At 40.0% G+C, this 26,213-nt stretch overlaps 1 protein-coding gene across 9 annotated transcripts in view; it reads left to right on the top strand.

Annotated features, from left to right (window-relative positions):
* FREM1 (FRAS1 related extracellular matrix 1) overlaps positions 1-26,213 on the top strand; it is a 102,865-nt gene that overhangs the window by 16,168 nt on the left and 60,484 nt on the right. For 6 of the 9 annotated variants that reach the window (XM_073345426.1, XM_073345429.1, XM_073345428.1 and 3 more), the window contains exons 3-15: positions 2,858-2,952; positions 5,426-5,727; positions 6,244-6,440; positions 7,950-8,273; positions 10,425-10,533; positions 12,871-13,002; positions 16,229-16,573; positions 17,200-17,342; positions 18,683-18,879; positions 20,390-20,480; positions 22,863-23,030; positions 23,337-23,545; positions 24,078-24,171. In XM_073345426.1, coding sequence (XP_073201527.1) covers positions 2,858-2,952; positions 5,426-5,727; positions 6,244-6,440; positions 7,950-8,273; positions 10,425-10,533; positions 12,871-13,002; positions 16,229-16,573; positions 17,200-17,342; positions 18,683-18,879; positions 20,390-20,480; positions 22,863-23,030; positions 23,337-23,545; positions 24,078-24,171 — 2,406 coding nt within the window. Of the gene's footprint in view, positions 1-2,857; positions 2,953-5,425; positions 5,728-6,243; positions 6,441-7,949; positions 8,274-10,424; positions 10,534-12,870; positions 13,003-16,228; positions 16,574-17,199; positions 17,343-18,682; positions 18,880-20,389; positions 20,481-22,862; positions 23,031-23,336; positions 23,546-24,077; positions 24,172-26,213 lie in introns of those variants that run through there. The other 3 variants (XM_073345434.1, XM_073345427.1, XM_073345437.1) reach the window with 3 other exon arrangements.

Genomic DNA, 26,213 nt, shown 5'->3' with positions numbered 1-26,213 from the left:
TGTTAACCTAACCTTTACTCTGGTATTAAGCTAGCCCATGGTTGGTGCTGAGCATGCTCTGTCAACCAGTAAATGCTGCAGTCAGAAATTGTCTCTAGTCTGATACGGTTTGTTGTCATTAAAGTGAGTAATGTAACAGGAATGTGTGACAATTTAATTATAAATTGTAATTGAAAAGCAGTTGAAGTGGAAAAAATAAAGCTAGACAGTAATTAGGAAAAGATTTAGCTCCCCTTTGTTTTACTTAGGAAATTTATAGACAATTACAGTTGCCTGTTCGTATAAAAGAAGAACATATTAGGAAACATAAAACAGATGTTTCTTTTAGCAAAGCAGATTGTGCCTTTATTTTATAATCACTATCTATCAATGGTAGGAGGCTTATGTAGAAAGGTTCTTCATTTTTTAAAAAATCTCCCTTGTTATCAGTTAAGAACAAGAACTAATGATGTCTTGTAAAAATGTTTATTCATAAGATAAACCTTATCCTCTGGTGGATCACACAGCCTAAACCAGAGATGCATGATGAAAACTGAGTTCTCAGACTGAGGCCAGATGCTCAACCTGTGTTGATCAGTGTAATGCCCTGGATTTTGAAGGAGCTACATTGATTTACACCAGCTTTGAAGCTGACCCTTAAAGTGCAACATTGAACTGTGGAGATCTAGCATGCAGGAAGGGTTTTTTTAAATTATACACCGTGCATATTTGTTGTTTAGGCAAATGGTCCTAACTTCAGCTGCGTATTCTTTCTTAACATTGTGATTTGAGAACTTAATTTAACACTTTCTAGTTCACTAATTAAAATAATATTTAAATATCATTCTACTCTATAATAGAGAACATGTATTTCACAATACTTTGATTAATGTTTGTATGTTAACCAAAGTCATCACTAAAAAGAAAAGAGAAAGGCAGGTTAAGGCTGATAAAATTGTTCACTGTTATGCTATGGACTGAAAAATCACAAGGCACCCTTTTAGGGGTTGCTTAGTTTTTCTTAGACATAGAAGAGAGATTCAAAAGAACAAGAGATTGAAACAGTAGCATAACCACCACATTTCTCACAAGCTACTTCCACACAAGTAAAAGCTAGAACATTTGTTGCAACAATGAATCTGGTTTGATTATTTCCAGGATACTGTAGCCAGTTAAGTCTATCTTAACCCTCCTGTATCTGCTTGGAGAACAAATTAACTCTTTAGTTACTGGACTACAATATTATCTGCTGTGCACCTATTTATAAAATTAAAGTCAGGGGATATATTTGAAGAGCCCCAGAAACAAATGACAATTACCACCTGGCCTCAGGTTGACAAGAACAACATGCAACAGACATTCACATTATATTTTTAAATGTTGGCAACCTGTTGCAATGTAAATATTTTCATAATATAAAAATAATGTAAATTCTAGTTTTGTGGAATTTACTGAAAGAAACAAAAGGCAGTATTTTCATCCAGCATTAGTTAACGACTATTCTATTATCTAAGGGTTGACCGACTGCTGAATACTGAAGAGCTGCTGCTTTTGATTATGGAAGGCCCAATACTTTTAGGGGAGAGTTGCCTTCTGTGATAGATACACTGATGACATGCATCTTTGTCTTCACATCCAGCATTAATTCAACAAAGCATTTGAGTATGTGCGCGAATCCTTCATTATTCTGCAAACCTCTCAAGCACGTCCCGTCAATGGAACTTAAGTGCGTGCTGCTCTGACTGAAAAAGTTATTCTTTTTAAAATTGTAGAATACCAGTAGCCCCTTGGTGCCCAATATATCTCTGCTTCTTTTGCTAACTCTGTACCACAGTTCAGGGCACCTGTACCTGTATTTCCTTTAGTAGTCCAGCCAGGGCACCCATTCTCAGGCTTCCAGCTCCCCAGCCATTGCCTTTCTGTGTGGAGACACATGTCTCTCCTTTCTGACTGGTATATTTCCAGGCTGCACAGTTCCCTGCCTTCACTGTGTATTTCCAAGCACAGACAGGTTGCCCAAGGACACCTGCTTGCTTTTCCTTCAGAAATGGTTAACGGATGTAATTGCTACAGTTATAAAGAAACACACAATACTTCCTATGCAAGCCTACTTCATTCTTAAGCTAATATATACAAGAAACACTCTGATAACATATTTGTTGACTTTACTAAAAAATTACAGAGAAAACATACTAAAAATAATAAATGAACCAGCATGCATGCTAATGAGCTTACCAGAATTAACCCCAACCCTAACATGGATTCTGGCAGAAGCAGTCCTCCAACCTTCCACCCAAGGGGAGTTCTTGGGATTACCAGTTCATCATAGTTTCAGCTCAAATGCATTATGCTCACAACATGTTTAACTCACACTTTATACAGTTTGGGGATCTTTGAGAACAGGTAGCTCCTACACAATGAGTATCTTCAAAAGGTTGGCTTTGGAAGGGAGAATTTGCATTCCTCTCACCCCAAGATATTTCCTAGGAAATCCACTTCACACTTATTGTTCCAAAAAAGACCCTGGATATTCCTAATATCTTCCAGAGATTGCATTAATCTTGTCTTCCTGATAAAGTTCCATACAATCTCACAATGGTACATAACCCTCTGTATTTCTAATACAATGACCTGCAAAGATGGTCAACTTAATTCAGTGAAGTTTAACTTTTATTCAGTGAAGTTGGTTCAGGAAGTGGATAGTCTGTCACACACTGAACAACCAAAGTCTGACTCCTGATTTGTAGAAACAAAATACAGATTAAAAAGTATCTTTGTTCTAAGAGCACTTCTCTGACAATCAGAGAACAGAAGAAGGAAATGCTGGAACCTGACATTCTTGACAGCATTTACTTATCTATTCTTTCCATCTCAATAGGTATTTGACTGTCATTTCCTTCCTAATGAAGTCAAGTATACTCATAATGGCTGTCCAATTTTGGATGAAGACATGGTCGTGCTTAGGCTGTACAGGTAAGCAGCACTGAAGCATTATGCATTATTATCACTAGTAAAACAACTGTTTTTCATGAAGAAAAAGAAGTCCATTTTTCAGGCAAATAAAAATTCTTCCATTTATGTCTGCAGTAACTACTTATGTACACTGGAAGGCATCATTAACCAATAACCCACGCTGCTATCTATTTATAGTATTATCTGTCAAAATACATACAAGAAACACTCTGAAAACATATTTGTTGACATTACTAAACATTGGTTTATTTGTATACTACAGGTTTCAGAGTAGCAGCCATGTTGGTCTGTATCCGCAACAAGAAAAGGAGTACTCGTGGCACCTTAGAGACTAACAAATTTATTTAACCATAAGCTTTCATGAGCTACAGCTCACTTCGTCGGATGCATCGAAGTGCTGTTAATACTGACAACAGCACTTACAAGATGCATCACATTCTGAAAGTGCTGCACAGACATTAAGGGTCAGATTCAGCTACCCTTGCTCCCACTGAGCAATGCTTTCCTCCACAAGTAATCCTTTTGACATCAATGGGATTTCTTGTGGAGTAAGGTACCATTCAACGTAAGCGAGGAAATGACAATCAGGCCATAAATAATTCTCATGATCCCTCTTTAGAAATCATTTTCCTGGATGAGAAACAAAAACATATTGTCTTGAAAGTTTATGCCCACTAGATTCTGCTGTATCAGGGCCTGAAATAGTCTCTGGTATAAATTAGAGCAGCCCCTTTCTGCTTTAACAGCTGTTCAGTTCTAGGCACAGAATCCTCATTGTGCCATGCACAACAGTTCTATCCCTGTCCTTTCCACTGGGGCTTTAAATAATTTGTTCTCTTTTTTTTTTTAAAGGAGTATATCAAACTTGCCTTCTGCCACTCTACCACATTCTCTCTATTTATGGCACTAGGTTCTCAGATATGATGGTAATTGGAGCAACATAAGTTTTTAACGTATTTATCCTCACAACATCACTATGAGATAGTACAGTACTGTTAACCCCATTTGACAGCTGGAGAACTGAGGCACAAAGAGGTTAAGTGACTTTCCAAAGGTCACATGGGAAAGTCTTCAGCACAGCAGAACCTTCCAAGACCTTAGTCCCCTAATCATTGGACCATCCTTCTTTTGCCCCAAACAAATGGTATATAGGAATTGGAGCAGATTAAAGTACCAAGATTGGGGGATAGAATGTTTCCCTTGATGGAATCTGTAGCATGTCAGGGTTCAATATAGGCTCTGTCTTTTACCACCTCTCTCTTTGCTTGTTACTTTCTCTTCCTTGGGTGACCTCCACTGATCTTCTCCTCCCATCTTCCCTGAGATTCAAGTCTTTTAGAGTCCTGTGTCCATTTTGATGTTAAAGGTGTAATGTTGTTTATCACATCAGATGTGCAGGTCTAACTTCCATAAACATGTGAACAGTGTAATGTTAGATCACATGATCCATCTGAGAGAAAGACAGATCAATAAGAGGATGATACAGGGTTTCTCATTGATCTATTAGCATGTACAGAGGAGGTACAGGAAGGCACAGCCAGATGGCAAGTGCTACAAAGAAGATTTGTGGATCAGCAATAGTAAGGATGTGTGAAGAAACAGAGCAGAAGCCAGTATTGGAAGAGGAGGAAACTGGAATAGTGGTGCAGGAGTGGGGAAGAGAGAGAGAAATCAGGTCCATGAGATAAGTGGAACAAGTTCTTGGGGAGTTTTTTTAAAACAAGGAGAACAATTTTGAACTGGATTCTGAAATGAATAGGGAGTCAGTGGAGTCTGACCATGAGGGTGGTGTGATCACGTTTTTAATACGTGTGAAAAGGTAGGATGCAATATTCTGCACCTTCTGGAGTCTGGAGATCTAAGATTTGGAGATGCCTCAGAGAAGGGAGTTGAAATAATCAAGGTGAGAAGACACTTATAAATTCCAGCTGTGGTAAAACTGAAAAAGTGGCATACACTGGCATTGTCATAGAAATGGCATGTAAGTAAGTAGCATTCCTACCCTGTGTTTCCTAGCATAGTGCATATACAATGGATAGAGTGCAAACTCACTCATGTATTTCTGGGAACACCTTTATAGCTCACCTACATGACAGCTGCCATAAAATTCCCTGAGCTTGGTTGTTCCCACCGTTGTTTCCTGAGACCCCTTTGTCCCTGCCCTAAATTCTATATGCTTTATAAGACAATCAAATCCTTTATTATCCCAGATTCAAACAAATAAGAAAGACCTGGTTTGGGATGAGTCTATGGAAACAACTCTGCACCTCCAAGCCAGAGCCCTCAATATCAGGGTGAGTCAGGAGAAAAGTCCTGCATCTCTATCAGGGTCATAGAACTTGATCACCTAGTTATGTGGTGACAAGGAGATGTGCAGAAATGGGGAATTTCAGAGTTGAGGATCATGCTGAATTCACAGCCAATGGAGGGAAGTTGTAATGACATATTACTCATTATTTTTTATCCTCGACAGATTTACAGAAACAGAAACATTCACAGAAATGTTCATCCTTCAAGTTCAATTACTTGAGCCAGATTGTAATATCATCAAAATGAGCACCAATGTGCTGGAGGTCCCTGAGTTTTATGGCCTGTCCAGGGAGATTGACAAGAATGTGCTCACTTTTGACTATGACAAGAAGACAAACCTGGAGTGTACAATCAGACTTGCCTCTTTAGAAACTCTTCTTCCAGCCCATGGTCAACTTGTCATTGGAGAACCTCAGCAAGAAGAGCCTCGTGGAGATCAACCTCATAGCTTCTTCCCTAGATCCAGTATGATATGCTTTAATTGTTTGTCTTAACAACATTTACAAAGAGAGTGGGCAGAATACGTGCCACAATAGTTTCCTTCATATGCATTGCTAAGATCTGTTACTTAAAATGGATGTGGTGATGCAACTAAGAGTCAGAGAGAGTAGGAAGATATTAGGGATAAAATGGAAGTTAAAATGGAGGTGCTCAGTCCTCCAAAATTGGCTATGTCTTTGTCTGAAGATCTACGATAAAGCTTCAAGGCTTTGGGCATGGTGTTGTTGGATTAATATCTGAGCCAGAATGAAAGGCTAACTTGACCAGAAACACAACAAAGAAACTGAAGTTAGAGCTGGGAAATGTCAGTCAACCCAACACACTTGTTATTTAGGGAGAGAGAGGAGGGAAAGGAGTCCTATGCTATGTTACATTGCCCTTTTACTGCACTTTTAGCTGAGCTAAATTGAGCTTTTCTGTACTGTTTATCAAGTTTATTGTTTAAACAAATATTTTACTACAGCTTCTATTGGATTATAGAGCACAGAACAAGTCAAAGGTGCGCGAGTGGGAACTGTGTTCCAGAACTGAAGGTGATTCAGAACACCAAAATGAGCTGTGAGGAATTTTTGCTGATGGGAATTAGATATCAGCATCTTGACCCTCCTTCACCCAACATTGATTATATTCCTATCAGGCTGGACCTCACAGACAGCAGAAGCAAAACTCTGCACAAGGTAGAGTTTTATACAGCTGTGTAGTTTCTGATATTCTGTCATGTTCATGATTTTATTTGTGTGAGTAGACAATGGCCAAATTAATGGGTGCCATAATTCCACTGAAGTAAATGGAGTTACACTGGGGGGGCAAATGCTACCCAATAACTTGAATACTCAGAGCAGCAACCACTAAGTATAAAAGGGGCAGGGAGGGAAGGAGTGGGATGGTGAGGAATAGGAAAAATTATTATGCATGACATCACAACCATTATCAGTAACTGAATTGCTTTGTGTAATAACCTCATAGTGAGAGCCTGTGTAGTGATTAAAGTATAGGACTCAAGGTCAAGGCTTCTATTCTTAGCCCTGCTACTAATGTGACCTTCCTGACCAAATCACTTAAGACCAGTTTTTCAAAGGTAGACAGTAATTTTGGAAGCCCAACTTAAGATATTGAAGAACTGATTTGCAGGGGCCGTGAGACCCACAATTTTAGCTGAAGTCAATAGGAGCTGCAGATGCTCAGCACCTGTGAAAATCAGGCCCTTGGAATCTCAAGTTGAGCACCCAAAAACAGAATCACCCCAAATTAGAATTTGTCTTTAACATCTTTGTTAGTTGGTGTCCCTATTTGTACACTGCAGATAATACCACCTCTGCAACCTACATCACAGTAGGGCAGTGAGCATTAGTTAATGTCAGCATAACTACTTTGAGATGCTGTCATTGATCTGTTCTGGGCAGAGCACCCCTTTCTGGAGCTAAATGGGGAGCACAGGTGAGTGGTTCTAATTGCCCACACCCCTGCAGGTGTTGTGGGGCATGTCAGTCTAGAAGGGCCAGTGCTCAACCCTCCAGCCAAGGCCTTCTGGCTGTTTCTTCCCCTCTCAGGATTGCAGGTGAAACAAACAAAACCATCCACAGTCAGGAACCAAAGTTAAATAAAAGCAAAAACGAAAAGCAAGAAACCCGTAGGCCGCTTCAGTGAGGGTATCAGCCTCTCTTACTTCAGAGAGCCTTGGAAATATCACAGTCTGCCCCAGAGTCCACTGGGTCTCCAGTATAAGTCTCAGTCTCTTCCCACTTAGCCCAGGGGATCTGTGTCCTCCTTTCTGCAAGAGCAGAGGCACTATTGGCTGGCAGATCTCTCCTGGGGAATAGGGAGCTCAACAGCCTGTTACCTTCCCAGGGTTCCCACCATCTGAGTGGAGTTTCCTTCCTTTTAACTCCTCCTCCAAGCATGGCATGATTTACAGCTTCAGGGGGCGGGGCCAAAGCAGCTCCTTAATAGTTTATAGGTTCTCAATGTGAGGGTCATGATTATCCTGCCCTTCCCATAAAATGGCAGGGGGAACCCAACATAAAAAAAAGTTGAAAACCAGTGGGTTAGTTCTTTAGGACTCAGTTCAACAAAGGAAATAAACATGTGCTTAACCTTAGGCATACAGTATGCTTAAATACCACTGGAGTACTCATATAAAATCTTACTTGAACTATATTTTACCCTGACTCTTCTTCCTTTCATAGACAGAGCATGCATGGCTCCCTATCCGAATCAAAGGTGCCATTCCCAACCAAAACCCCAGAGCTGCCTTCATGGCTATGTTCATCCTGGAGGTGGACCAGTTTATTTTGAGCCCCATGACAACAACAACGGTGGATGCTGAAGACAGTGAAACACCCAAATCCCTGCTAGTGTTCAACATTACCAAGCCACCCCCACAAGGCTACATCACTCATCTGTTAGACCATACCAAGCCTATCACCTCCTTCACGTGGAAAGATCTCAGTGAGATGCTTATAGCATATCAGCCTCCAAACAACAGCCATACAGAGAGGAGGAATTATGAGGTAACAATGGGACATACAGAGCCTCTTATTTTTCCCCCCTCTAGCATTCAGTAAGTTGTCGATAGAGGTGTTCATTTGTAATAGGTATCTATGAGCAAAATGAATCTTTCTATTGATTGGGAACATACCTCACTAAAATGTGAGGTATATTTTTATTACATTTTTCTTTGAAGTCTGCTGCAGTTACTGCTGGGAATCCCATGAAAGAGAATCCTGTGACTCTGATGAGCTACCATAGACCCTCTAAAATGTCCCCTCAGTCTACTGTAGAACTCAACCTTGACTGACCAAAATGTATCACTTAAGGGATCTTATCTCTTTACATCCCTGCCCATCATTTATTGAGCACTGACTTCCTTTCACACATTTTCATACATTCTTACCTCTGGTACTACAAGAGTCACATTCTCTGTGTTGACTCAGGTCACTGTTTACTGCAAATCACCTCTGCAACCTAGTGGCAAATTCTTTGTATTATATACAGACAATAGGCCTGATTCCAATCTCATTGATGTGTTTAACATCTGCTAACTCCACCAACTTCAGTGGAGTTACTCAAGTTTCTTGCTGGTGTAAGTGAGATCAGAATCAAGCCCTATGTATATTTTATTATTTCTTTTGAATCTTAAATGGTAGTGTCTGCTGAGTATACTGCCCAGCTGTAATTCATTATGAGGTGTGTCACTAATTCTGACCCATCAGTTTACTGCAGTCTAACACAAATCAGGTGTTCTTTTGCTGTTCACTACTTATTTAGGCCAGGTCTACACTACACACTTACATCAATATAACTACATTGCTCGGGGGTGTGAAAAATCCACACCCCTGGGCAATTGACCTAACCCCTGGTGTAGACAGTGCTCTGTCGATGGGAGGGCTTCTCCTGTTGACTCAGCTACCGCCTCTTGCTGAGGTGAATTAGCTATGCCCATGGGAGAAGCTCTTTCGTCAGTGTAGTAACGTCTTCACTGAAGTGCTACAGAGATGCAACTATGCCGCTGCAGCTTTTTAAATGTTGACCTGCCCTCGATCTATTGTCGTCAGAAACGCCAAATTGTGAGACTAAGATTACAGAAATATTTTAAGTCATAAAGAAATGAATTGCACATCTTTTCCAACTCTGCCCATCACAGTGTTTAGTTGTGTTCCTCACGTCAGGTCTGTGCCACTGGGTTTTACTTATTTTTGTATGATGTTTTCCTCAATATTTTATTCTAGATATAAATATTTTGCTGCGTTAGGTGTTACAGCATTTAATAATAGTACACTGTGGAAGGAGAAAGAAGAGGTGAGGTAGGACAGAAATTATGTATTTTCAGAAGCAGTTTGATGAGAGAAAGAGTCCAGGAAGAGATCCAGGTAGATAGTTGCAGGTGTCAGGAGGTGCGGAAAGGAGTTCATTCTAACAGTGGCGAGATATGTGAAGAGACAGGAAGTCAGAAGCAAGGCAAAGGGATGAAGAACGAATAGGCAGGGAAATAGAGTGACAAGGTCTATGCAGTAAAATATTGTGGTACCTGAGTCTGATCCCAGTACGCTGACAGGGCATGTCTATTTTAGTTCAGCAGGGTCATGGGACCCTCACAGGAATTCAAGCAGTAATAGCAGCTGTCTAAGGAAACTATAATTAAAAATCTGCCTGATGGGTCACCTTCCAGAATCCCTGGGAAGTGTTTATGTTTTTAAAAACTTATTTTTATTTTTTGTACAACTTGTACTTAATTTTCCTCACATTTTTATTTACCAGCATCTGATAGATTTAAAAAGCAGAAGCTGAGCAAGGCAATGTACCCCAAAGCTATTTACTGTTGCAAAACCCCTGTGTGAGTTTAGTCCACCCTAGTGAAAATTAAAACGTGTATCTTTCCTGTTAATGTATATAAATTTACAACTATATTTAATCTTATTTTCCCTGTGTTAACTGTAAAGATTGCAACACAGGAAAACAGAGCTATAAGGTGGTACAGAAAACTAGGGGTTTTAATAACATACTGAACATACTGATAACTATGGTTATCACAGTATCCAAATCCCTTGAAGTTTAGAGAGACTAATATTTCAGTTATCTGCATGCTGCATATACTTTGTACACACCTAGACAAAGATATTTCAACCTGTTTTTTCAACAAAGGTATTTTTTTTATATAACAGGTGGAGTTAGAGGTTCATGACTTCTACTTTGAAAGGAGTTCACCAATCACTGTGCATATTTCCATCAGAACAACAGATACAAATGCTCCTCGGGTGTCATGGAATACAGGTGAGATTGAATTTCCCTACAAAATGTATGTTGATGCAGAGATGGGTTGAAGGTACAACGTTCAGGTCTGGATGCACAGTCTGACCAGCTCAAAGTTCAGGGTGTGTGTGTGTGTGTGTGTTTTGTGTTTGTTTGTTTGTTTCTCCTTCTCTGTTTTGGTGTGACCCAGTCATAGAAGCTAGAACAAATGTTCTATGTTCTATGTTCTAAATGAAACAGAATGAAAATGCAGAGTAACAGAAGCAGGAAATGGGGGTATGAGAAAATCAGGATATTCTGTATCTTAATTAAATACAGTAATGACATTTTACTTTCTGCCACTTTTTTAAAAAATACCTTCCTTCCTATTTTGTTTCCCATATAATTCCCTCTGCTCCTTGTATATTAATCTGCACAACCTATGTTTTCCTGCTGTTCAGAGGTCAGTCCTAAAGAAGTTACAGACTTGTTGTAGGAATCACTTGGAAAAATGCTATGTTCTGTGTTATGCAGCAGATCAAACTAGATGATCATAATGGTCCCTTTTGGCCTTAAAATCTGAGAGTGTGGGTTTAGCTAACCCAGGAGAATCTTTGATGTTATTTATTGAGAGTCTGCTGTGTTGTCTTAAATCAGGCCAATGGATTCTGTCGGAGAGGGAGTTAAAAGTGGTGTTGTGTGGCTTTTCTAGCCTTATCTGCTATTTTGACAATATTAATGTATTAATTTATGTTAATATTTATAAATCTGCATTAGTCTCAAAAACCTATGGGCACATGTATACTACTATTAAAAACATAAACTGAAAACACATCATGGACAAAATTCATGCCAGTGCTATTCCTTTGAAATCAAGCAGTAAGTTTGATCTCTGAGATAGACAGCATAAGTGGCCAACCCATCTCTAACACTTGAAGATGACCGTAGCAGCATGTTGTCATGATAGAAGGGAGGATTGAGAAGAAGAGTCCTCAGCCTACCCTTAGAGAAAAGTACCCACGTATCTAACCCAACCTGAAATGGATGCTTAAGTAAAAAGTTGGGCCATGCACTGTGCCTTGAAGGTCAGCCAACTTTGGGCTCTAGTGCATTGACAAAGGAAGTGAATACCAGAACCAAAGGCACTCCACTAACTCCAGCCTCCCATCTCCTGGACATTCAAGTCTATGAGCTCTCAACAGGAATACCTTAGCTGATTTACTGAGGCAGGAAGTTGGTCTGTTAGATAGCTGGGAACCAAACTGTTTAATTCCTCTGTAACAGAGGTCTGAGTGACATTGACTAAAATAATTAGTCTGGTGCCTGGAATGAAAGCTGATAGTAAGGCTTTAAGTTATTTTTGAAATGCCTATTTGCAGGTGTCAGGGTTCCTTCCCCACTCTGAACTCTAGGGTACAGATGTGGGAACCCACATGAAAGACCCCCTAAGCTTATTCTTACCAGCTTAGGTTAAAAACTTCCCCAAAGTACAAACTTTGCCTTGTCCTTGAACAGTATGCTGCCACCACCAAGTGTTTTAAACAAAGAACAGGGAAAGAGCCCACTTGGAGACGTCTTCCCCCAAAATACCCCCCCAAACCCTACATACCCCCTTTCCTGGGGAGGCTTGGGAACAATATCCTAACTAATTGGTTACAAAATCATCAAAGACCCAAACCCCTGGATCTTGGAACAATGGAAAAATCAGTCAGATTCTTAAAAGAAGGATTTTATTAAAAAAAATAGAAAGGTAAAAATCATCTCTGTAAAATCAGGAAGGAAAATACTTTATACGGTATTCAGATTCAAAACACAGAGGATCCCCTTCTGGGCAAAATCTTAAAGTTACAGAAAACAGGAATAAACCTCCCTCTTAACACAGGGAAAATTCACATAAAACAAAAGATGAAGTAATCCACCTTGCCTGGCTTACCTATACTGGTTGCAATACTGGAGACTTGGATTAGGATGGGTTGGAGAAGATGGATTTCTGTCTGGCCTCTCTCAGTCCCAAGAGAGAACAACCACGTAAACAAAGAGAACAAACAAAAGCCTTCCCCCCCCCCCGAAGATTTGAAAGTATCTTGTCCCCTTATTGGTCCTTTGGGTCAGGTGCCAGCCAGGTTAGCTGATCTTCTTAACCCTTTACAGGTAACAGGATGTTGCCTCTGGCCAGGACGGATTTTATAGCATTGTAAACAGAAAGGTGGTTACCCTTCCCTTTATATTTATGATAGCAGGCAATTATGTTGGTGGAATTTAATTTGTTCTTTCTCCTGACCATTTGCACAAAGCACTACAATAGGTTCACTTGATAGCCTTGAATGCCATCCAGTTATAAACACATGCTTTGCTGAACCTATTCTCTGTTCTTTGTAGGCCTTGATCTCCTGGAAGGGCAGTCCCGACCAATCACGTGGCAACAGTTTCAAATAGTGGACAATGACAACATCAGGGGTGTTCGCTTGGTTACAGTTGACGGCTTACAGCATGGACGGCTCACTGTAAGAGGTAAATTGCCATTTCCTCTTTAGGGATTGGAAACAAATTATTGTATTCGATCCACTAAAGTGGAATGCACAAAGATAGTTAGGTCCCTAGCTCTCATTGAAATCAATGAAAGTTAGATGCCTAAATACCACTGAAGTCTATGGAGTTACACCAATGTAAAACCAATATCTCTGGGAGGACAGTAAGGCCCCAAATGTCTTTATACTGGTCTATGCTGTTTGTAGAGAAGAGCAAAACTGGAGGTATTTTTACTTTTGCAAAACTCCGTATACATTAGCAAAACCAAAACCATGGCTAGTCTGGATCCAAATCTCATATGGTTTGAGCCCCACGGGTGGAAAAGATGGATGGAAAGGCCCAATCTTTATTTCTTCTTCTTCTTTATTTTGTATAAACAATTGTTTACATTTATTTCCTTCGCTGACTCTGTGTGTGTGTGTGTTGTGTTGTGTTATATACTACAAATACACTAAACAGAAAAACTCTGTAGCTGGTTGACTGATGGGCACAAAGATCTAAATGACTGAACAGTATCTGATTTAAAAGATTTTGAAACTATGTTCTATACAGGATTTCAGTTAACGCTAAGATGGCCAGCATTTGAACAGAGGGAGCAAAAACCTAGTACTGCTCTGCACGGATTTATTCCTTCCCTCTTTATCAAAAGCACCTTGATTATGTCTTTAGTTACATTAATGCTATTTTAGGAGCAGTTTTGTTTGTTACCTAATAGTTTTGCTCCCTCTGCTGTCTGGCTACTTCTACTGCTATTGAATAATAATAAAGTAGAGGGAAGTATTGAGACTGGGTATTCTTTTAAAAAATCCTCTAAAAAGAGGTGAATTTAAGGAAATAAACTATATCTCAATAAATTATTCACTCAATTTGAGTAAAAGTGACCTAACTCAAATGTAATTATTTTCCTTTGCCACTAATGTGTTAAAGATGAGGCTAAAGAATAGTGGAGCTTGCTAACTGAGGAAAGCTTCTAAGTAAATATAGGTATTATTTAGAATCTGGATCTAATTCTCCAGCGGATTATAGACATTTTTATAAATAGATCAAATTTTGGACCTAAACTCCTTTACAATATTGCTGTAAATCAAGTCCAAACTTGGCTTTTCAGGGTGCTAATCTTTGATGTAGTGAATGTTATTGCATACCATTACAACATTCTTAAGCATTCCTTATATAAGTAAGTGCAGAGGAATAGTTTTATTACTTTAAAAATATATGGGCCTAATTCTCTGTGCCATTAACACCATTTTTACATTAGTGTAGCTCCACAGATGAATATGATCAGAGTGAGGTTCCAGGAATCTGTTAATGTAGTTTCTTTGGAGCAAAAAGAAAAACTATCAATATAAAAATCATACACTTAAAAATCCTTTCTTCTTTTATTAATAGCTTTGATTATAAAACTGAAAGAATTTTAAAGATCTAAGTAATTTTTCTCTTTTTAAATGTTTAAGTAAAAGAAATCCATCCTGTGGTTGAAATAAAAGAAAAATCATTAAACTTTTAAAAATGTTATTGAATTTTCAGATATGCAAAAATATAAATGAGTTCTAAACACATATGTGCAAGACAATAAAGTAAATATTAAAAAAGGAAAATAAAAGGAAGAGGCAATACATAAGCTATCCAAAAGGATATATGTCTTATATTCCAGCAAAATGTTGTCTGGAGTCTTCCATCATAGTTGTGTATTGTTGTCATTTTACAAATAATTGCTTCACAGAATTCCCTGTAATATATAAGTTCAGGACAGGGATTTACCATTAGCCATGAATAAGGCAAGTGCAGCTGTACTGCCCCAGCAGCTAAACAGAGAATTGAGACTCAGAAACACAATCTGGTCCCTGGTTCCCTCCTTGCTTTGGGGGGAGGTGTTCTGATTCAGCCCTTTAACTGGAGCAGATTACATCTCCCTGTATACTGGAGATGCACCAGCTGGCATGTTGGGAGGTAGAGTCAATGCTCTTCCCATACTCCGGTCCTTTCCCTCTCACTCCCCACACACCTGTGCAGCCAGATGTATCTGGCTCACAGAAGTTGCTTTCCCAGCAATGCTAGTAACTCCATTCCATGGGCACACAGGGCAATCCACAAGCTTGCCCTCAATAAACTTTTCAGCCATATATCTTATTTTTTTGGTCTAGTACAGGTCAATTAGATATCCTAACCTTCAAGGAAAACCTGGAGTTTAGCATGCCAGTTAAGCATAACTAGTTTGATAGAGATTACTAATAAAGGCAATGCCCATTGAAACTAATGAAAAGACTCTTGTTAACCTCAGTGGGCATTGAATTAGGCTCAAAATTTCTACCAACTATTTAGTATGCCATGTTATATTATTTGTCAATGCTAAGTGCCAAATCATAGGGCCTGTTTATGGACCAAAGAAGGCTTCTGAAGCCAGGGAACTGGTGTGGTCCTAAGGCATGGCAGCTGGGATAACTGTTGAGAGAGAGGCTCCATAAGGGAGCTTTGCTCCTGTTGTGCACTGTAAAGTAATGTTGTATGCAACTCTCTCTGTGCCACCACACAAGGAGTTTTTTGTGGGGCATTGTGTGTGTGCAACCATTGGATCCACAGCTATGGTGGAAACCCTCCTCCAGTAGGGAATTTCAGAGTCTGGAAATACTGTTGCAGCTGGAGATGGCTGTGGTGGTGCTCCATAGCCTTGAAGTGGGAGAGTATTCAGCCCCTGTGCCCATGAAGAGATCCCCTGCTCTAGAGACAGAATTTGACACTCAAGGCATTTTACCTAAATGAACAGTTGTGTGTGAGCATATGGTGCTGAGTACAATGGAGGTCCTATCCCTGTCTGGGACCTCTAGGTACAAACAAATAATAATAATTATTAATAATGGATGTTACCTTTTGCTTACAATGAAATATTGATCTGTAATCAGAGAGCATATACTCTTTGGGCTTAAAATAAATTGTGAGTGATGCTTTAAGAAACAGTGATAGATAGCAAACACTGATGTCTTCAAATGGTCTATATGACAGAATGGATGTTGTGGGGAGTTTTGTTTGCCACCACAGTTGTGTAACTGTTAGCAAAGTACATAGCTTAGTAACTATGCTGGACCATGTTAATACTTTCTGTTTAGATAGGTTTTGAATAAGCTTTTCTAACTCAGACATGTATTTCCCCCCTTAATAAAATTCATACGAATTACACATCTTTGAAATGTTTCTTTCATTGTTTTGACAGGAGGGAAAGGATTCATGTTCACGGTCTCTGATCTTAGGACTGGGGTTGTTCGCTACCACCATGATGACAGTGACTCTACAAAGGATTTTGTGGTATTTAGGATCTTTGATGGCCACCACAGTATTCGCCATAAGTTTCCAATCAATATCCTGCCTAAAGATGACAGCCCCCCTTTCCTTATCAGCAATGTTGTAATTGAACTGTATGAAGGGCAGACCATTCTGATCCAGGGCTACATGCTTCAAGCTTCTGACATGGACTCCAGTGATGACTACATATTCTTTAATGTTACCAAACCACCACAGGCTGGAGAAATCATGAAGAAACCAGGGCCGAACCTTATAGGTAATCTAAGAAATCCACAGCAAGATGAACTTTCTTTTGTGGGGGCCAAACTGTGCTCGTGGTTACCTTGGTGTAAATCCTTTGAGTTGAATGGAGTTATTCTGGATTTACAATGGTGTAACTGAGAGCAGAATGTAACCCAGAGTCACCTCAATCTATGAATATTTTTCTGTTGTACTTTCTTAGCTAGAGGAATTTGGGTGGTCAAGAGACTTTCTTGCTGCAATGATTCCTACCAAGCTGAAAATTAGAGGATGGCACGGATTGTGCTAAATAGAGGGTGGGTGTGGGGGTTCTTTTATTCCATACCTCAACACAGAATCTCTTTGCTAGATTTGTTAGATAGTTATTTTTGTTTGTATAAATTCACCTTTTTCCCTCGTCACTGGGCTTCAGAGATGTCACTGGGAATGCTTTTACTTCATATTGAACAATTATGAAGTTTTATCAAAGTTTCTGATATAAAGACGGAGTTTTCAATCTCTTTCAGTGGATGCACTGGACAAAGAAGAAAAACCTTATAACAAGTCTCTTCTTTATGAGGATCAAGATGACCAAATTTACCAGTGATTAAAATTATAAACAGCTCTATTAAATGTGCTTTCTTTTATTCTTTGATTCAACAGGGTATCCTGTCACTGGCTTCCTTCAGAGAGATCTGTTTAAAGGACTAATTTACTACCGTCACTTGGGAGCAGAAATATTTGAGGATTCCCTTGAGTTTGTCCTGTGTGATAGCCATGACCCTCCCAATCTCTCAGAGCCACAGGTATTATGTCTGAGGATTTCTTGCAGAGTGTGGAGTTCATGTCAGGACACCAACCTACCTTCCTACAGTGGATTGTTGAAAACCCTGTGATTTTTCCCTCTTTCTAACTTCCAGTCCTAAAAGCACAGCCTAGGATGTGAAAACCAAGCTGCGTCCTTTTCCGTGTGCACATTATTACCAATAATAAAATTCTCCAGACCAAATTCTCCCCTCATTTATAACTCAGCAATCCTAGTTTCTTTAATGTTTGTCTGACGAGAGAATATTTTCAGGTCTCAAAGGCGTTAATGGAGATTGTACCAGGTGTTAAAATGAAAGGCCAAATTCATTCTAAGGGCTAGATCCTCAGCTAGTACTGTCAGTAGCCACTTTGAAGTAAATAGATTTGCACCCATTTATACCACCTGAGGATTGAGCTGACTGAATTTAATATTTCCTTGACTTTAGAGGCACACTGCCAAGGTTTGTGGATTTAAAATGTGCACTCCTGTATATTTCTGTTACATATTATACATTAGTCCATCAGTTATTTTTCTGTGTGGATGTTTTTAAAAAAAACAACAGTTCAGTGCCCTCTTGTCTTTAAGAAATATTTGACAACCAGTGCTTATGCACAACACTACAGTAACAAAACAGTGTAAACTGTAAGTAGAGCTGGTCAGAATTTTTTCTCAAAATGTGCTTTTGATGGAAAATTTTGCTTTTATCTAAATTGAAACATTTTGAAAAATATGACCATTTTGAATTCTTGCAAAGAAGTTATTTGTTTCAAAACAAAAAAATCATTTTGGAATTTCATTTCCGATTTCCAAATTTTCATTTCAGAATTTTAAAATGTTAGGATTTTTTAAAAAGTTTTTTACTTTTATATTTATTTTTATTATTTTTACATTATTTCATGATAATGTAATAGTTTAAAAATAAAATAAAAATAACAGAATATATAAAATCATTAAGGACAGCTGCTACTTACTACTGGTTGAAATATCTTGTCTTCTGTTTCTGTTCTGCAGGAAATTTCAAAAATATTTGTTTTAGTTCCAAATGAGAATGAAAAAAGCTTTTGAAATGTCAAAATTTCCTATGAAACAGAAATTTTGAGTTTTAACCAGTAAGGCCCTCAAACAAATAAGGAAGAATAACCAATATTACAATTGAATGCATGATGGAGGAAAAATTAAATTAAAACATGTACTTCCATTTTAAAAGATTTGTTCAAATATTTTAAACATGAACCAAATAAACTCTGGTGGTTTCCTTTAAGAATGATTCTAAGAGCATTTAGTGTGTTTCCAACATTCTACCAACCCTATGATATTTTTCTGTATTCTTTACTCTAGGTGGTGATAGTGCACATTATTCCTGTGGATGATCAGCTTCCAAAAGAAGCTTCCGGGGTTACCCGCCACCTCACTATCGAGGAAACTAAGATAGCTCACTTAACTAAGAAACATCTCCATTTCATAGACATGGAAGCACAAGAGAGGGAACTCATCTACACAGTAACCACCTCCCCATTTTTCTCTTCTACTCATGGGTATGTGAGAGTGAATGTACACTCCTCAACACAGGAGATGGCAGGCACCAAGTGGCAGGGAAAGTGTTGGTGGCAAAGTAAGGCTGTTGCCTGTGTGCACACACTAAGTTCCCAATCCTGCATGCATGAGCCTACCTGTGTGGAGTTAGCTGCAGGATCAGGACCTGGTGTGTTAATAATCATGTGGGTCAAAGCTAAAGCAACAGGACGTGAGGGGCAACATCAAGTGGTTAAAAGAGAGTGAGTTCAGCACCAGTACCCTCTGCAATTTACCAAGAGGAAAGAGTTTTGCTTACTACCACTGTGTAGCTAAGGCTGGGGATCAACACTTTTCTGTTTTGGGCCAGATCAGCAGAGAGTCAGTCTGTAACTTAGTGGTATGGTTATCTGTCAGGTGGGCACATGGTTTATAGTCTTGAACAAGCCTGTGGGCTAATCAGAAGAACTGCAGCTGAAGCCTATAGTGAGCAGGAGAGAACTCAGAAGCCAGGTGTTGAGGATAACAGAAGGGAGATGGGCCTTTTAATGTGCATGTGTGATATAAAGTTGATATACTCAAGACCGAAAAAGGTGGGTCCAAACTGTTCCGTAAGGTGTGAATGAGATCCTTCTAATAACTATAAGAATGAGAAGAGCTTAGGTCATCTTAGTAAAACGGTGACTTTGGAGTGGATCAAGTATTTTTAAAGGCCTTGCAAAGAAAATGGCAGAAGTTGTTTGCAAGAGGTTAAACAGAATAGCCTGTAGGGATCATGCTGAAGCTCCCAAAGCAAATAAATGGTCTCTTTCAAGGGGCTTTTTGTGAGTATATAAAAATTAAAATAAGAGATTTGTAATTTTGGTGCAAATTGTTTGGCAAAGGCCCAGTATTCGAAAATTATGTTTCAATGTTATCAATTATTTTTGCTGTGTGATTTGTCTTCAATACACGGGACAAGTTATTTTGAAAAAATAAATGGGTTGCCTTTGCCTTTTGTTGTGCCAAGAGATTGGTTCTTAGGAGGTGAAAAAGTTCTTGTGTATCACTTTTAAAAGACTAGAAAGTTGAGTTGTCAGAAATTGCTTCACATGAGCCTCTTATTTATAAGATTAGTGAAAAATTTTAAGCATTTGATATAATATAGAATTTCTTTTATCCAAAGAAAAATGCAAATATCAAGTGATAGGTATGTGAAGGGCCAGATTCTCAGCCAGTGTAAATCATCATAGTGCCTGAGATGTGTGGGGACACTTTGGTGTGAAAGTTCAGGACTTTGTTCATTGTAAAGTAGGTGTTACTTTTTGGTTGCCTGTCCATGGCTCATGATTCCTTTGTTCAGTTTTCTGTCACAGTTTGAAATCCATAATAAAGACATTTATGATAATGAAAAAAGAGAAGGAAATGAATTTTCTTTCTATGCAGCTAGTGGTCCACTGGTGGTGTTGAAGCACAAGGTTGAATTGTTTGATTTTTTCTCCTGTAAGAAGTTTTGCTAATCAGTGCATTGTGTGTGTGTGTGTCTTGGTACAGCCCCCCCGATGCTGGGAAGTTGTTTATGGTGGACAGCATCCCCAAACTAGTCAAGGATCTTTCTGCTCCAGCACTGAGATCATTCACTCAGGTTTGTTACTAAGTGATACCATACTCAAACCATACCCTGTTTAAGAACTGGCTCAGTGGTGCTGTCATTTTCCTCAAGTCACTTCCTTTCAGGTTGTCATGAGGCTTAGAAGTGGAAACCAACCCTAGCCAGTGCTATCACTATCTCAGTTTAACAAACTCAAAATTCAGCGAACTCAATTCATATTTTTAAAGAAGTGTCCACCATGATTGAACTCCTCGCATAAGTAGACATAGCTCCTATTGAGACCAAAAGAAGTTGCACTTGCTTGTGTTAGGGCTGAATTTGTCTCCAAGTATTTGACCTGAACTGGACATAATGTTAGGGTAAGAGATGGGCTCAAACTGGACATGGTTTGGGTTTTGCAAAACCTCATTAGTTTGATTTCTTATAGCCTCTAAGATTCTTTCACATTGGCTGAACTCCTTTGGAGTAGTTCTGTGCATCCACATTTTTGTTTTAATTTTAAATAATTTAATAGAATCATAGGACTGGAAGGGACCTCGAGAGGTCATCTAGTCCAGTCCCCTGCACTCATGGCAGGACTAAGTATTATCTAGACCAGTGGTTCTCAAAGCCGGTCCGCCGCTTGTTCAGGGAAAGCCCCTGGTGGACTGGACCGGTTTGTTTACCTGCCGCGTCCGCAGGTTTGGCCCATCGCGGCTCCCACTGGCTGTGGTTCGCCGCTCCAGGCCAATGAGGGCTGCGAGAAGGGTGGCCTGCGAGAAGGGTGGCCAGCACGTCCCTTGGCCCGCGCCGCTTTGCGCAACCCCCGTTGGCCTGCAGCAGTGAACCGCGGCCAGTGGGAGCCACGATCTGCTGAACCTGTGGATGCGGCAGGTAAACAAACCGGTCCAGCCCGCCAGGGGCTTTCCCTGAACAAGCGGTGGACCAGCTTTGAGAACCACTGATCTAGACCATCCCTGAGAGGTGTTTGTCTAACATCCTCTTAAAAATCTCCAATGAAGGAGATTCCACAACACCCCTAGGCAATTTATTCCAGTTCTTAACCACCCTGACAGTTAGGAAGTTTTTCCTAATGTCCAACCTAAACCGCCCTTGCTGCAATTTAAGCCCATGGCTTCTTGTCCCATCCTTAGTGGTTAGAACATTTTTCTCCCTTCTCCTTGTAACAACCTTTTATGTACTTGAAAACTGTTATGTCCCCCCTCAGTCTTCTCTTTTCTAGACTAAAAAAAACCCCAATTTTTTAAATCTTCCCTCATAGGTCATGTTTTCTAGACCTTTAATCATTTTTGTTGCTCTTCTGGTGAACAAATTGGAGAAAGTCCAATCTTTCTTGAAATGTGGTGCTCAGAACTGGACACAATACTCCAACTGAGGGCTAATCAGTGCGGAGTGGAGAGGAAGAATGATGTCTCGTGTTTTGCTTACAACACTCCTGCTCATACATCCCAGAATGATGTTTGCTTTTTTTGCAACAGCATTACACGGTTGACTCATATTTAGCTTGTCATCCACTATGACCCCCAGATCCCTCTCTGCAGTACTCCTTCCAAGGCTGTCATTTCCAATTTTGTATGCGTGCAACTGATTGTTCCTTCCTAAGTGGAGTACTTTGCATTTGTCCTTATTGAATTTCATCCTATTTACTTCAGACCATTTCTCCAGTTTGTCCCGATCATTTTGAATTATAATCCTATCCTCCAAAGCACTTGCAACCCCTCCCAGTTTGGTATCGTCCACAATTGTCGACCGTGTTGCTATTTTTTATTATGTTGTAGTTCAAAAAATCCCATTCCTACTAACATTTGTAAACAGCCTGGCCATTACAATTTACTGTATGGTTAATGCTGCAAAGCAGTTTTCCTTATAGCCTTCTAATTGGAGTCCTGAACCTGCAAGCACTTAGTCAGATGCATAAGATCAGCTTCTGGATGGGAGACTTTGCTGATAGTTTTAGTCTACTTTAGTCTGTCTTGTGATTTGGGTAAACAAAGGATGTGCAATTAGTAAATATTGCAAATGACAAATTCAGAGATCTCTGAAATTCAGAGATTTACAGATACTGTAGTGAATATAGTATTAAAAGCTACGCTTTGATGACTGTGATTATTTAAAAGTCATTGTATAAAAAGGGTTCTGGGGATGGCATACCTCAGCCAGGCTTAGGCCCCCATCTTCTGTTTCCAGTTGTAAATTGCACCTCCACAAATCTGGGTCTTTGCATCTCTATCTAGCTAATTTCTAGTTAGAGGTGCAGATACTCAGATTTGTGCCAATAGTTGAAATGTGGGTGAAAAGATTCAGAAGGGAATTTTGTGGGTACAGATCATACCCAAAGGAACGGTCATCCTTCTGAAAATGTCCTTGGAGGTTTTAAATGACAGTTTCCCTTTTTTTTCCCCTCACTTTTTGCAGCATGCTGTGAACTACATGAAAGTTGCCTATATGCCTCCTATCCAGGACATTGGGCCTGAGCCTCAGCATGTCCAGTTTATTTTTTCAGTCAGCAATCAGCATGGAGGCACTTTGTTTGGGATCTGCTTTAATATTACAGTTCTTCCAGTGGACAATCAAGCTCCAGAGGTACATCTGTGGGTGGGAAGTGTGTGGGAGGGAGGGAGGAAGTGAATCTCTGAATATTAATATGGTTTTACTAGACAGATAGAATACTGCTGTAACAATCCATCTGTTACTGATTGGTGCCTGGGGGCAATATTTGCTCTATGTGTTGTGGTAAGTTCCTTACGTCCTCCCAGCATACGACAGACGAGTTATGCCTTTGGTGTTTTGATATTTATTGTGTTGCATCTTTTAATTCCAAAAGCTCTTTCTAGTTCAAATTTAAAGGTGCAGAGGGAAATGGTAATTCATCTCTTCCCCTCTGTTCAGGTATTTACAAATAACTTGAAAGTGGAAGAAGGGGGACTATGCACCATTACAGAGAGCCATATTCTGTTGTCAGATGTGGACACAAAACAGGAGACCCTCCACATCTACCTTCAGAGGCAGCCGCTGCATGGAATGGTAGAACTGGATGGATTTCCCATGACCGACGGTGACAGGTTCACCTGCCAGGACCTGCGTATGTTAAAAGTCAGGTGAGAAAAGGGTCCTGCTTTTAGTTTTGCATGGCTTTTAGTTTCATTGCTATTAGTTCTCATATCAAACTGGTGTTAAATTACAGAAAACACAGAGGCCAAGAGCCTCAGCTTGTGTGAGCTGGCAAAGTCTGACCCCAATGGAGCTCAACAAATGTACACCAGCTGAGACTCTGGCCTACAATGCTCTCTGTAGATTCTTACGTTTGCATTAAAAATAATATTATATCGTCACCACATGGTGAATGAACTGCCACATCTGAGCAGGCCGTAAAACTGAGTCAGGAAACCATATTGTACTGGGGTGAGCAGTTGGGTAGTATTGTCAGCCCCAGTGTACAGGGGGCCAAGCAAGGCCCTAAACACCATATAAACCCACAACAAGGGACCTAAGTAGTACATAGGCCTCTCTGCACTGGGGTGAATTTTCCATTTTGGGGATACTCTTCCGTTTTCCTGCAATGCTTGCTGTTCTTCTTGATGCAGAGACACGTTGTCCATGTGAAATTAGTGCAGAACTTACTTCCCACAGGTATCAGCATGATGGCTCTGAGACTCTGCAGGATGACATCCTCTTTGCAGCCACAGATGGCATTAATTCTTTAGAGTTTGTCCTACGGGTCAAGGTCAGTGTGTTACTCCCTGTTTGTACTCATGAAGGCATTCATCCACATAGAAATGATAAAGTATCAGTTTGGAAAGCCTTCAGAGCTCCTCAGAAATTGGAAGGAGTTAGGCTAGATGGGCTTTTTGCTGTTCGCTTTGGAGCTTATGTGACAGTATTGGTTAGAGAGCAAATTTGGCAGGTATAAGTTATGAGACATCTGCACCTGCTCCTGCTTAGCCACTACTGTCAGGAATGACATACTGTCAGAATTAAACATGGAGTGTGTGTCAGATCAGTGAAAGAGAGAGTTTTCTTTCTGAAGATATAAATTCCACACTTAGAGGGACACAGCAAATATCCTTTATTTAAAAACAAACTTTTTAAAAAACAAACTTAACTTCCATATCTGTGTTCCTAATAACTCCACAGAATGCTTGGCTTGGCTTGCAAAAGCTGTAAGGATGTGTTTAAACCAATATATTTTCATTGGAATTAAAGAAAAATAACAATCTTTTGACCATTAGGTTTTGTACATGTTTGTTTCTACAAACCCTAAGTTTGAGGCTGGACTTGATCTGACAGTGTCCCTCTAAGAACTTTGTACTTTGTATTTGTAAAGATAAAGGATGTATCATCATGCAGCATCCTCTAGAGCACCCCACTCCTGGCCAGAGATGGCTCTGCAGTGCCTTACTTCAGTTTCCCCCTTCCTGGGGCTTCTTTAAAAATCTCCACACAGGCTTTTTTGTTCAGTAATGCCCTTTCTACCAGGGTCCAATTTATTGGCATAAGACATAATTCCAAAATTCTGTCCTGGGGCTTCTTAACTTCCCAGAGTTTGCTCTCTGGAGCTCTTCCCAGCTTGGCCAGGCCGTTCTCAGCCCTACGTGGCCGGATACTTTTCCTACTTCCATACAATCTGCTGTCCCTGGCCTTCAGCCTGCTCACTCAAGCTCTTCTGCAGTCTTTACCACAGCTTCTTCTGAACATGCCCCCTCTGTGAGCAGCTTCCCGCTGCTTTTATAGGGGAATCACCTGATCTGTGCTCAGGTGTGCCATCTAAGTAACAGGGTTGGCCCCAAGCCTCTAGCCCTTAAAGGGGCAAGGCACCCTGTTACAGGACAAAAATATGCAGAAGTGCCTGTATTTAGGTGCTAGTTAATATTAAAGCACAGTTGCTAGAGAGGAACTAGAATCAGTCACAGTAATTCCCTAAAGCCAGAGTTGCCAAACATTTTCATAGGGGGAGCCACCTGTTAGTGGGGGAGGGGCACCTGTTAGTAGAGAGATCATCTAGTAAACCCTCACCGCTCCAAATCATGCTCCATTTTGTGATCACACAATGTCCCACTAGCACAGGGAATCGCACATGTGAGATTTTTCAGTGTTGCTGTCCCAAGTGATCAAAAATCATGAGTCAGGTCCCCGGGAATCATGAGAATGGCTTTATAATTATGACATTTTAAAAAAATACATATGGGTCTCTTTTTATTTACTGTCAGTATTTTGAACCTTGAGGTCACACTCAGGGCACATTTTCAAGCTTTTCTTTACAATCGTAAGGGTTAGAAACTCACTTTTTTAATGAAAGCTAACGTGATCACATGACTCCGGGAGATGGGACTTTAAGAAAACATCCAATATTGTGAGATGAGAATCATGAGAATTGGAAACACTGACTTGTCCATGTGTCTGTGCATGAGGAATTGCCCCATGTAGATGTTGTCTCCCCTTCCATACATACACACACACCCATGTGCATGCACAATTCCTCTGGCTGGACCTGAATCAAGGCAACTGCACTAAGTGATCATTTCAACAATCCTAACTGGTTCTGCAGACTCCATAATTAAATTTCGCGCTGATGATAATACTTCTGTATTGCATTTCATCAGAGAACCACAAAGCACTTTCCATTAATTTAATACCACACAATATCCCTTTGAGGTAGATAACTACTATACCCCAATTTTATGGGTGGGCAAACTGATGCACAGAGAAGTGAAGTGGCTTGCCCAGTGTCATGCAGCGGGTTGGTAGCCCAGCCGACAGTGTCCCGAT

The sequence above is a fragment of the Lepidochelys kempii genome, chromosome 5, assembly GCF_965140265.1.
Source record: "Lepidochelys kempii isolate rLepKem1 chromosome 5, rLepKem1.hap2, whole genome shotgun sequence".
NCBI classification, from domain to species: Eukaryota; Metazoa; Chordata; order Testudines; family Cheloniidae; genus Lepidochelys; species Lepidochelys kempii.
The sequence above is the reverse complement of the archived record's forward strand: the minus strand, read 5'-3'. Positions and strand labels throughout refer to the sequence as shown.